General features: G+C 53.4%; 1 protein-coding gene across 1 annotated transcript; it reads left to right on the top strand.

Moving 5' to 3' along the window:
- Positions 1–3,154: 3,154 nt before the first annotated feature.
- Positions 3,155–6,884, top strand: PDX1 (pancreatic and duodenal homeobox 1). The gene is made up of 2 exons (XM_039718510.1): positions 3,155–3,613; positions 6,377–6,884. The coding sequence occupies exons 1-2, from the start codon at positions 3,217–3,219 to the stop codon at positions 6,763–6,765; spliced, it is 786 nt and encodes a 261-aa protein (XP_039574444.1). The 5' UTR covers positions 3,155–3,216; the 3' UTR covers positions 6,766–6,884.
- The last annotated feature ends 6,469 nt before the right edge of the window (positions 6,885–13,353 follow it).

The raw sequence follows: 13,353 nt of genomic DNA, 5'->3' as shown, positions 1-13,353 counted from the left end.
TTCTATTCCAATCTAGTATAATAAACATGGAGTAGAAAACAGAAAACTATGTGGGGCAAACAACACGAAACAGCTGTGTTTTCAGCAGGGAGGTTCACAGTATTCGAAAGTAACTCCTCAGCTCTTCTTACAAGACAGTGAAAGTATGCTTCCCTGGTGATAATGAAAGAATTAATTTTGGGAAAGATGGAAAAAATTCAAAGGTATATATTAGAAAGTCTAAAAAGAGACTACATATATAAAAGACTTTACTATTCTTAGCTTTCCAAAGACAAATTCCCTGTATATTTCCTGGACAAGGTCTTGTTTAAAATGGTTGCGCAAACATGTCTTCCTGCAGTTCAAGCTCTCTTCTCTCACACCTGCAGTGTGAAGAAGCTGATGTGTGGTGGGAAGAGCAAACTGAACCTGCTGTGTGCCAATGCGGAATCGCTTAGAGGCCTAAAAAAGCTTCTTGCCAAAAAAAAAGCTGATGAACCAGTCTTACTTTAGGGCAGGTGGAATAGTTCATGCTCTCATTTTTATCGTTAGCTCTAAGAGGGAAAGACAGATTTGTTTTCACATGGTTATTGATTATTAACCAGCTTTGTGAAAGGTTACCTTTCTGCTAGATACAGCCATGGTGGGGGGTTAAAAATCAATCCCTGGGAAAGCTCTGTTTCCCAGTCACCTTCTCCCACTGAGGTCCCTTGCCATGGATAGACTTTACACGTGTTGGTTTGAGCACAGATGGGAGAGAAAAAGAGATTATTGTGAATATGCTCCACTCACCTTCAATACTTCTTTTCTGTCTAAATGTGGATTCCAGAAAAGGGTTTGCACACTGCAAAGTTGTTAAGTATTACACAGATAGAGAAAATCTAACCAGACTACTTTAGGAAGTGGGACTGGAGTATACTCTTTACTATTGTATGCACACCCTACTGCAACTCTCTCAGGGATGCATATTGACCACTTTCAGGGACGGATTGGTGTCTGCAGAGCCCAGTTCTGGGGCAAGTGGGGTCATTGGCCATTCCCGTCATTCCCATCGGCCTCCTCCATCACCCATTTTCCACGTCAAGGGGATCATTTCCCGCTCCGGTGGGACACGTTCACTGCTCAGAGACTTGTTGGAAACCCTCAGCTGTGTAAGGACTCAAGCCAAGTATCAGTGATTGCATCCCAGGTCGAGGAGGCAGGCAGAGGTGACCCCTGGGATCAGACTCCAGCCGGGCTCGCCTGCCCCAGGAGCCCCGGCTGCCGGACATCACCACCCCCAGGACGTGGCCGAGGTGCCCAGTGCCGGGATACCCAGCGGGGCCCTTTTCCTGCACTGCGGCTCGCCACCTTGTTGTCAGAACGGCAAAGCGTGCCCTTATCGCCTGCTCACGCAGGCAGAATGAAAGAGAATTAGCTCTAAATTATACGAAATTCATTTGCTTTGGAGGGTGAAGTGTTTGCTCTGTTTAGAAACGTTCGTTATAGAGAGAGGACCGCATTAAGACACCGGGTAATGGTCCTCCCAGGAGATGAATCAATTTGCTCTGGGTTTTATGGCCTCGGGTTTGTTTGTCCGCGCCGGTTCCCCGCGGAAAAGCCGGAGCAGTAAATGCTCCAAGTAACACATCTCTGGGGAAGGGGCTGTGGGTGCTGCTCTGGGGTCGGGGCACAAGACGTCTCCGGATGGAAGGACACTCGTGCCGCAAGACACCTGAGTGGAGGCGTCGTGGGCGCGGATGGGGGAACCACCACGCAGGGAGCTGCGCATCCCGCTGGCCGCACACTGCCTGCGAGCCCCGCCGGGCCGCCTATCCTGCCCGGAATGCCAGGGGATGGAGGGGGCAGGTGCGGGGTGCGGGGAGCCTGAGCAGCAGCCATGTCTATCTGTAATTCCCGCTAATAAAATACTTTTTCACTATCCGCACTATAATTGGTTTACAGCCTTTTCTGTTTATTTATCCATAAGAGCTGCTGTTAAATGGCTTGGGAAAGCAATCGCTTAATGGCTCAATATTGAATCACAGGCTCAGTGTGCTTTCTAAGAGATGGGGGACCCGCGTGAGTCCGGAGCGGAAACTCAAAGCGTAATGGACTGGGCGGGTTTATGATCCCACGGAACAGGGAGCAGGAGCGAGGAGGGATCGGGACCCTCCTGCCTCGCCGCTCAGGCACATCAACATTGTCCGAGCCGAGCCGGGCCGAGCCGAGCCGGGCCGAGCCGAGCCGGGCCGGGCCGGGCAGGGCTAAGTAGGGCCACTTGCACCCGCCTTACACAGGGCCGAGGGAGCGCGCCCCGACGGAGGCGGCGGGAGCGCCGGTGCCGGGGAAGCGGCGGCGAGAGGAGGCGGGCCGGGCGGATAGGAAGCGTGCCTGCTCCCGGGCAGGAGAGAGCGGCGGCCGGGCCGAGCGCAGGGAGGCAGGGAAATGATCTTTGTCCCTTTCGGTAGCTCTCCGCCTCCTCATAGCCTCGTCACCAAGTCAACCGGCACCAGCTCGGAGCGCATTATCTCCGAGGGTCAACACATTGCAGCCCAAGCCGCGGGGAAGGCTCCCAAATTTACCTCTTGGACAAACAATCCGCTGCCTATCGCTCGCTCTGGTGATAGCATTGTGGTCCCCCACCGGCCGGTGCTGTCCTTCGCCCAGGGCTCCGGGACACGGGTACCCCCGAGGGAGCGCCCTGCCCGTCCCTGGACGCCCACATCCCTAGGGGAGATGCCCTCACAGCCAAAGTGCCCCGTCGCTAAACCCCTCCAGGAGCCGAGTTAACCCCGGCCCTCCGAGGGTGTTCCTCCCCGGGGGTCACCGGGGGATAAGCAGCTTCTGGGCAAGCCAGGGGGACAGGGAAAAGATGAGTTTAAGCCCCATCCGTCCCGGAGCGCCCCGCGCAATGCCCTGAGCCCCCGGCCGGCCCCGCAAGCCCACGGCCGCGGGGCTCCGCACCGCAGGGCAGGGACAGCGCCCAGCAGAAGGGAAGGGGGTCCCGGGCTGGGCCCGGCTGAGGGCAGGGAAGGGGGTTGCGGGCCAGGGCCACTGCGGGTGGCCTCCTGCGGCCCGCGCCCCGCCCCGGAGGGCTGCGGGAGGGCTCACGTGGGGGAGAGGCGCCTATGGGGAGCCGGGCAGGGCGGTGGGGCCCGCCGGGGCCGCCAGCTGTCAAAGAGGCATCCCGGGCTCCGCCAGCGGGAGCAGCCTTATGTGTCCCTAAGCTGCGAAGCCCCCTCGGCCCCGCTCGCCATGAACACCGAGGAGCAGTATTACGCCTCGGCGCAGCTCTACAAGGAGTCGTGCGCGTTTCAGAGAGCCCAAGCGCAGGACTACAACCCCAGCCCCCCCGCCTGCCTGTACATGGGCAGGCAGCAGCAGACTCCTTATTCCGGCGCCTTGGGGGCTCTCGAGCAAGGCAGCCCTCCAGACATTTCACCTTACGAGGTGCCCCCCATCGCTGAGGATGCCGGGGTCTCCCACCTTCATCACCATCACCACCACCACCCTCATCTTCCTCCTCCCCACCAGGACGCGCTGCCTTTCGCAGACGGGGCGGACACGGGGGCTATAGAGGAGCCCCGAGTGCAGGTGCCTTTCGCCTGGATGAAGTCCACCAAATCGCACGCCTGGAAGGGACAGTGGACCGGTAAGCACCGCCGCATCCCTCTGCCCCCCCGCTTCTGTCCCACTCGGCGCTCAGTAGCTCTCCCTTGCACCGGGCCCGCTCCCACCGCTCGGATGTCGTGTGGAGCGGTCCTGGAGGGTCGTTTCCCCTCTGCCAGCCTCTGCAGACCCGCTGCTCTAGGGCTGCCAGTGTTGCGTTGAACACCGGGGAGAGAGCGGGCGCTGCAGTCCCGCCGGCGGGCTCACCGCTCCCTGCGCCTCGGCAATTATTAACGAATTATTTTTCACCAATTAACTAATTGTGGCCAAGCCGGGACGTCGTGACACCTCCCGGGAGCTGCTTCCTCGGGCAGCACAGGGTCCCCGGGGTGGCGGAGGCACCTGCGAGCTGGAGCGGGCGGGGAAGCGGCAGGAGGGCAGGGAGGGGACAGCCCCGCTGCCCCGTGTCCCCGCGCCCACCGTGCGGCCGCCGAGCAGCCCCCGAGCCCTCAGGGCAGCTGCCGAGACCCTCTCAGCTCTCCCCAGCGCAGAGCCCATCTCCCCTCCTGCCCCCTCTATCCCGGTCCTCCTGCTCCCAGTCGGGTTTTAGCCACAAATGCACCTCTCCAGTGAAAAAAACAGGGCACGGAAAACAATGCACAAACGAAACAGAGGTGCCAGTGAGGGGAAGAAACTCTATCTAGGCAGAAAGTTCCGCTGCCCAACAATATTTCTGTCTCTGCCGGCACAATGTTATCGTGTCCTGCGCCTCCGTCACGCCTATAGGGCAAATATTATATTAATGGCTTTGTTCAAATAGACAGTTGGAAAAAGGAGCGGAGTATTAAAATCTCCACGAAACAGTTTGGGAATCGCATGGGGCAGGCCGAGGGGGAGGGAAGGACAGGTGGCGGTCCCCAGTGTCCCTAGAGGCGCATCCGCCCACACAGGTAGAAGGGAGTGCTGTCCCAGCCCGCGGGCACGGCGGCAGGGATGGTGAGAGGGCGGAGGTGGGCAGAGGGAGAGAGAAAAATCAAGTTGTTTTCCGTGAGTTGAGTGAATTTCGGGACTAATAATAATAATAATAATAATAATAATAATAATAATTAGCCAAACTTTTGAACAACACCTCTTTTTTCCTTTCTCCTGTACCCGAAGAATGACAAAAACAGCAGGAAAGCGAAACTTTCCCCGTGGAAGTCTAAAATCGTTGCCTGTTGTCCCCAGCCCTCCGGGAGGAGCAGGCAGGGGCCGTGCATGTTGCCGTCGGTGTGATGTGAGCGCAGGTTCCTGCCGGAAGAGAAAGGGGCACCGCGCTGTGCCGAGTGCCACAGAGCGCTCACAGCCAAACCCCGGCATATTTTGTACCCTGTATGTGGCAAACGATTGTGGCCCGACGGTTTATTTTTCATGGAGACCCTTGGGATTTAGGCGCCAATGGAGGCTGCCAGGCTTTGCGCTGTTGCCGGGAAAAAGCGCCCAGGGAGAGGCCGCGTTGGTCCCGGCCCGGTGCCACTCGCCGTGCCCGGGCTGGCTGAACTTGTCCCGGGGCCCGACAAACCTCTCACAGACCCCGGGCGTTCCGCTCCAAAAGTAACAAAACAAGGGTGTTTTTTTCAGATACAAACTCATGCATGCATAGGCTTCGATTTACCAGCATTTTTATACATATATACATCGATTTTAATATTTATTTATATACGCACATACATATATACACATCACTACGCAAACATTATATGTGTATTTAAATATATATTTTAAATACACATATATAAGTTTTATACATAAGTTTACATTTACAAACACTGTATATGTAAATACAGAATCATGGGAATAGGAAGATGAGCTGTGGGAGAGTCCACGTATCTCTCTTGAAATTATTTTTTCATTCTGGCGGTTTAAAGCACTGTTCTCCGCAGATGATATCAACCCCAAAAACGTTCCCTGAGTGGGGCTGGCACCGGCAAAAGCGGCCCTGAGTTTCCGTGCCCCCCTCTCGATGTGCCCGCCGGTACTGCCCGTGCCCCAGGGCCCACGCGGGACTGCGGCGGCCGCGCTGGGAGCGGCGATCCCGCTGCTGCCGCTTTTTACGGGAACAAGAATCCCAAAGTTTCCCCAAATGGAGCGGCTGCCGTCCAACTCCCGGCCCGACCCGGCAGACCCACTAATTATAATTATTAATTTTGCTTTGTTTTAGAGAGATTTCTTTGGTGCGTTGTTTTTTCCCAAATGGAGCGGCTGCCGTCCAACTCCCGGCCCGACCCGGCAGACCCACTAATTATAATGATTATTTTTGCTTTGTTTTAGAGAGGTTTCTTTGGTGCGTTTTTTTTTGGTTTTTTGGGTTTTTTTTTGGAGGGTTTTTTTTTTGAGAGGTTAAATTTTTCCATTTTGTTTTGGTTTGCGTGGTGGAGTTTTTTAATTTTTATTTTCTTACCTTTTTTTAAAATTATTTTTGAAAAATTATTTTAACCCGAACATGAGCAATTGCGGCCCTGGATTTGGGAGCCTTTCTGGTCTTTCAGTGTCACGCAAACGGTGGCACGTGGGTTTCTCCCTCGGCTCCAGAGACGGCGCTTCCCTGAAAACCCCATCCAAACCATTGCTAAAAAATATTAAATTACTGTAAAATAAAGGAACAGCAGCCCTGACTGCCGCCAGCAGCACCACCTCCCTCTGCCCGGCAGGAGAGCTCCCCGATACTCCCCCTCACCCCCTTGCTTCCCCCCGCGTATCCTCCGCGCCGCGCAGGGGCCGTGGGACGTGGTCCCCGCAGCCCGAGGCTGATCTCTCTTCTCTCCAGGTGGATCCTACATGGTGGAACCGGAGGAGAACAAGCGGACGAGGACGGCGTACACGCGGGCGCAGCTGCTGGAGCTGGAGAAGGAGTTTCTCTTCAACAAGTACATCTCCAGGCCGCGGCGGGTGGAGCTGGCTGTCATGTTGAACTTGACCGAGAGGCACATCAAGATCTGGTTCCAGAACCGGCGCATGAAGTGGAAGAAAGAAGAAGACAAAAAGCGAGGGGCGGGCAACAGCAATGACCCCGAGCAAGACTGCGTGGTGTCCTCTGGGGAGCTCCAGCCCAAGGAGGATCTCCAGCCATGTCCCGCCGGGAATCTTCCCTCGGGAGCCTCCAGGGACCTCCTCGCCCCCAGCCTAGTCCCCAGAAGGCAGCAGGACTCCCGGTGAGCCTCGGGGAGCTCCAGGGCCGGGACGAGGAAAAGGATGGGACATGGAAAAGAGCCGAGAGGCTGGCGCCAGCTTCTCTCTGCCATGCACTGCTGTGCCGTGCCGTGCCGTGCCGTGCCGTGCCGACCCACTCGCGCCTTCCCCCGGGGAAACGCGGTGCCTCCACTCCGAAACTCGCGTCCTCCGGACAGTAATGTAAGAGGCCCAGCAGTGACGAGGAGAGGCTCGCTGTGGGCGCCAGCCCCGGCGAGGCCGCAGGGAGCCGCCGGGATGGCGGGGAGCTGGGCCCCGCTCCCCGGGCCGCCCGCGCCTCAGCGAGCCCTGCGGGACAGCTTCCCCCGGGGAAGGTGGGTGTCAGGCGGCCACCCACCGTGCACGGAGAGGTCTGGAGAGCGGAGGAGAAGCGAGCGCACGCTGCTCCCTTGCCGCCGACAGCTGCTCGGTCGGAGCGCGTCCGTCGGTCCGCAGGCGCGGACACGGGCCGAGTATCCCGGACTATCCACGGGCTGGCACGCCGCCGTCCCCGTCCCTTCCCGTCCCTCAGGGCACCGGCTCTAGCGGGGACTCTCTCAGGACTGTTACTTACTTCTTCAGAAACTGGAACCTGGTTTCTTTCGTTTTCTTTTGCTTTTGGGAAAGAAAGAGGGGGAAAGAAATAAAACGACAGAAAAAAAATTTTAAAAATTAGAAAAGAAAACGCCCACGTGTCCTGCGGGCAGGATTTGTCTCCCCCGATGACCGGCACAGGTAGCCAGAGCCTCCTCCGGGCTCGGCCTGCGCTGCTGCCCGCGGCTCCGCGGGGCTCCGCGGCTCCAGGGCCGCGCTCCCCTCTGCCAGGGCTGGATGCGAGCCCGGGGATGCAGCACAAAAAGTCGCGGGTGCTTTCCGGGCGGCGAGCAGACAGCCGGATATATCTGGGGGGTAGGGCTGGTCCCAGGGACATTGTCCTTTGGGAAGAAGTTCCTGCCTCTCTTCCAACTCTTTCGCAAGCTCCGACTCTGCCTTGAAGAGGAGAAACCTCTCTGCGGCATGAGCTCTGGTCCCGGTGTGGTTTTGCCCTGCAGACTTGTTTTACACCCAGCAGAGGCTGGGGGCCGGCTCCCTCCCGGGGCACTGCAGAGCACCGGGGACCTTTCCCGGGTCCTGTTTCCCGGCCAGGTGTGCGGGAGAGCCCGGCTCCTCCTGGCTGGAGCGGGGAGAGAGCCCGGCCGGGGCTTCCCGGGGAAGACGGCAGCGGAGTCCGTGCCGGCCGCCCCGGGCCCAGCCGGCCTTTCCCGCTTCCAGGAGCAGCTTCCCCGTCCCGACAGCGGCGGGGACTCCAACTAAGCGGGGAACAATCCACAGCCGAACTAGGAACAGAGAACACCGGCTGGAAGGAAGCAGGAACTGTCCGGCTTGCTGGCGGTCAGGCAGATCTGCCCTCTTTCCTCGACGGGAAGGTTCCTGCCTTGTTCTCGGCAGCAGCAACCCCTCGAGCATCCCTCGGGGACCGCCACAGGCTCTCCCGGCTGCGGGCCCAGGAGTGCCGTGGGAGGAGGAAAATGAGGACAACCTGTCGCACCCTGGCCAGAGGATGTTCCCAGTCCCTCGGCTGAAAGCGAGGGGGAGAGCGAATAGCTTGGCACAGCTCTTTGGGGTTTTCTCGTTTTACATGGAACTTCAAACACTAAGGTGGAAACTTGGACCGAAGGTGTAATTTGTCTCTTGCTTTCCTCCTTACTGTCTGTGTGCAAACAGGACTGTTTCTGGTATTTTTTCCTGCAAGTTGCCTGAGAAATTTATCATCCGAACCTGTATATCCTTATTCGTCAAAATGCAGTCAATGAGTGAGAACTGTTACTAATCATTATATGAGCAAAATTCAAATAAAGCTGTTCTGCTTAAGAAGCAAAACACCATATTAATTAAAGTAATATTTCTTAAACTTTTGGGGGACATGAAGCCATGTTTAAACCTCAGAAGTTTTAATCCCTATTCATTAGCGTTAACCTTTTACTGTTAACATGAGGTGGAACAATTTCCACGTACCTTTTACAATGTCTGCCACAGACATTACAGTTCGGGAGCCACTGTAAAAATAGAAGAAAGGACATCTTTCACACAAAATACCTCGATTTTATTCTAATATTTGTTGAGCACATTGCCCTGGCTGAGCAGCATACACAGTAGATGAAACGTATTTCTTTAATATAATGCATTCAGGTTTGATTTTCTTTGTGCATTGCTCTGAAAACAAAAACAGTGCACAATTAATGGGAATCGTTTGACCATGGTGCCAAGGTGTTTTTATTAGTAGAAGCAGAATCAGAACTGCATAGTTTCGTTTTAATGAATAAAGTATTTTTCTTCTAAGAGCTGACATAGTTTGTTTAGCACTTACATATATATATATATACACACAAAATTTTTACAACTGCACCAATGCAAAAATTAACAGTAACTAAATCAAGGCAGCTCTGGGACCTTGTAGAGCTAAAGATTCACGGTAACTTCACCTGACAGAACAGCCAGCCCTACACAGTTCTGGGGAAAGGCAAGGCTGACCTGGAGAGTTATAAGGCCACTGGAGTTCTTGAGCTGTGTCACCTCACCAAAAACTGCTGTCCAGATATGTCCATCTACCTAGGAGACACCTCCCTTTATGAAATAGTTTATGACTTATTTGTAATCACCTTTAACCCTAGGATAGAATATCCATACAACATTCTCGAACTACTTTTAAATTACACAAGAGATAATGAAGTGTGAGACATCTTTTTATTTCCTTCTTGGGCAACAGTGAAGTATTTTAGGCAGGTGTGGGAGAGGTATGTCCCTCAAAATTGTATGTGCTCAGTGCTAATTATTTTAAGGAAAAGCTGAGCAATATTTGGGGCAATTTTCCTGTCCCAAATTGCACTTTGCCATGGCATCCACCCCATCAGGAACTATGGAGACATCACTTCTGTCTATGGCTCCAGGGAAGATAGTGAGGCTGTGAGTCTTCATGGAGCTTTGCACAGGCAACACCCTTGCTGCTCCTGCTTTGCTCAGATCCACCCCAATCCTGCAGGGAAAGTGTTCTTGTACTGCTTCTGCACCACGGACTCTGACTGCCTGTGAAAGACCACAAGGCAGGAGCTCTGCTTTCCCCAGGCAGGGCTGAGCACCTAAGCTGAATGGCACACATCCAGGGAAGATAGTGAGGCTGTGAGTCTTGACTGAGCTTTGCACAGACACATTTGCTGCTCTTGCTTTGCTCAGATCCATCCCCCAGTGCCTCAGGGAAAGCGTTCTTGTCCTGCTTCTGCACTACTGACTCTGACTGCCATCCCGTGAAAGACCACAAGGCAGGAGCTCCGCTTCCCCCAGGCAGGGCTGGGCACCTGAGCTGAATGGCACACGGCTGGGCAAACCCCAGCAGCACCTCGGGGCTGCTGTCACACCAGACCAGAGCCTGCTGCCAGCCCTGCCTTACCTTCCCCAGCAGGACCTTGTTCCATGATCCTGCATGATCCTGCAGCAATGGCCATGTGAAAAGCAGGATTGCAAGACTACACTTGTCTCCTCTATTACAAACCTATATTTTCAGCTGAAAATCTCCATTTATGGATAATTTTGCCCATAAATCAATACTGAAAGCAGTGTGTTTAACCTAAGGTGTGAAAGACTTTCCAGTCAGGCACTGAAGGCTGTTGCCTCCTGCTCTGTGATTGCTGCTGCTGCCATGAACACTGCGGAACAGAGATGTTGCAGGCTGAGAGATGAAATATTGCTCAGAAAGGCTTTGGTGCTTTGAAGTGCAACCAGGAATGGGATGCCAGCCCTGCAACCACCACCAAAGCAGGGCCTCGTGGCCTGGGCAGTGCACCTCGTGGTCTGTCCTCCATGCTGAGGGGTAAGTGCTGAGTTTCAAGGCTTGTTTTGGGAGTAGAAAGAAATGCTGTTGTGCTCCCTTCACTCATTATAGCTTAGAGAGACCTTCTACACATTAGCACAGGCAAACCATGCAAACACACATGCACACACACGGCTTCCAAAAAACTGTGACTCAGAAAGGCAATACTTTTTCTGCTTTCTTCTTCCCTGAATGGAGATAAGAATGGCCAGATCTTTCAGGATATTTTTTATAGCAATCAGGAAGAAATCTAGGGAGGACAATGAAATGAAATGAAATGAAATGAAATGAAATGAAATGAAATGAAATGACAATGAAATATGGAAACCCTGCAGTGTCTGTGTTAGTAATGAATGCTATCTTCTTTCACCTACCCACTATTTACATTCATTTAACTTTTAACATTTATCATCACTGCTCTTGTCTCACTGGCTTCCAGCACCTTTGAATGCTATCTTCTTTCACCTACCCACTATTTACCGTCATTTAACATTTAACATTTATCATCACTGCTCCTGTCTCACTGGCTTCCAGCACCTTTTCTGTGCACTATGCCAGGACCAATGTGCCTCAGCTTTAACTGCAAGTGCAAAGAACGATGGAGCAAAGGGGAAATGCTTGGGGGCAAGGCTTCTCCAAATCTTTGCCTTTCTACATCTCCTCTCCTCCCACCGCTTGCTGTCCTGCTATGCAGCTCCTCTGCTCCCCAGTGCTTTTGGGATCACAGCATATGCAGGAACAAATAAAATGCAGAGGAAATGAGCTGAGTGCCTCTCTCCCCAGCATGCCTCGGTGATGAATCAGGCCTGGCCAGCCTCATTCATGGAGTAGGAAACTCAAACACGTGGTTCCCCTACTACAAGGTCTGACGCACTTGCTGCCTCATATCAGGGCTTGTTCCAGAAATCATTTGCTTCCAGCAGCAGCACCACTGCAAGGAGGAGAGGCTGCACTTGTGCTCCTTCAGCACGAGGTGCCTTTAGGCATATTGACAGGAGCCCTGATGTCCGGTTCCATCCACCAGGATTTACTGGTCACAAGAGGCAGGTGCCTTTGCAAAGAGGCATATTTTTTACAAACAACCCAAAATCAGATTGAATGGGAAGAAACTCTGGAGATGTAGGTGAGCTGGACCAACAAGGCAAGAAGATTGCAATGACCACTGCAAAAGCAATGCATTTGCTAAGGAGCATTGGCAACAACAGGGTTGCTCTGTCTCGTAGCACAGAACAAGGGAAACTATAAGCTGCTGACAGTGGCAGCTTCATTTTCTCCCTGTTCTTTGACCCAGACCCAGGAGGAGAACAGCATCTGCCCAAAGAACCCTTGGCAGAGTGATTTAAGATTCAAAAGTAAAACACATCCATCAGCCTCAGAAAGCAGAGGGTGCAATGGTTTGTGTCTCCACTCCCAGGGCTCGACTGGTAGTGGGTACTGGAAGAGCTGTCTTCAAGAGTGATTGGTAGCACTCTGGTGTTCTGTTTGAGCCTGGGCAGTGTGTGCCATTATATATTCAGCTGTGACTGCTTTGGACATTCCCTGCAGACCCCAAAGCAGAGGCAGGCAGGGATTAGGGACTCCCCTGCTGTAAGAGGAAATCAGAAACAGGGCATGGAGACAACAGAGGGTACCCACAGCCCTTGGCAGCCCAAGCTGTCTCAGGACCAAGGTGGAGCCAGGGGAGCTATACCAGGTCCTGGACTGTGCAGAGACTTGTGTTTGAACACCAGTTCCCTGGGCCCAAACCCTTCTCCAGAGAAAAGCAAACAGTTGCCTGTTGGGAGCCTCAGCTGGGTGCGGCATCGCAGGGCTCCCAGTCTTGTTTTGAACACAAGCCCTCCAGGAGAGGAGGCTGCACCTCCCTGCAGCAAGCAGTAGCAAAGCAGCCCCCCTCGCATTCTGCCTTTTAACAACATTTCAGCACAGCAGCTTGAGTCCCTCTGGTTCAAACACGTGCCTCTCACTCCCTGCCAGGATTCCAGCCAGGAGAGCTGCTCTCTCATCTGGAATGCCCTCTCTCCTTTTCCGCTGCTAAGCCCTTGGTGAGTCAGTATTTGGCTAAGGGTGAGACTGCATGAGGTGACATTGCTCAAGATAAGGTGGCAGAACAGCAAGTCCTGTTTGGCATTATTTTTATTTTTAATCCATTTTGTAAGCTGAATTTTTATCCAAAAAATGAAAACTGTCATAAAAGGGGGAGGAGGGGGAAATCCCTTTTACTTCAAAGGCATCAAATCCTTTACCATGGGATGGATGTGATAGAACTTGTTAAAGCCAGGCTGGTTCCTGGAGTTGTGATTGAAAACCTGCTCACAACTTCACCCTCTGCTGCCACATCAGTGCTGGTTTGTTATATTTACCCCGCACACTTTAGTGAGACAGTTTCACTTCAAACAGAAAGAGGTACATGATGGCAGCTGTGCAAGAGAGCATTTCAAGCTGTGCATGAGATTAGGTGGAGGTAAAGGCAGAGAGAAGGGCCATAAAATGTAGACCTGCATGACTCTTTCACGACAAAGAAGAGATTCCTTAGGAGCACCCCTGAAGGAGCAAAAATAGAGCTGAAACTGGAACCACTGAGTTTTCTACTCTGTTCTTCTGCCCAAAGTAAGATCCCTTCAGACAAGTTGTTCTTTTCTGTTCACTAAGGGCTACATAACTGCAGACTTCACAATCTTCTCTGCTCCAGTGCATTATTACTCCCTCCATGA

The sequence above is a fragment of the Passer montanus genome, unplaced genomic scaffold (assembly GCF_014805655.1).
Source record: "Passer montanus isolate IOZ18808 unplaced genomic scaffold, ASM1480565v1 scaffold4, whole genome shotgun sequence".
Taxonomy (NCBI): Eukaryota; Metazoa; Chordata; class Aves; order Passeriformes; family Passeridae; genus Passer; species Passer montanus.
Note: the sequence above shows the minus strand (reverse complement) of the source record. Positions and strands in the feature narration are given on the sequence as shown.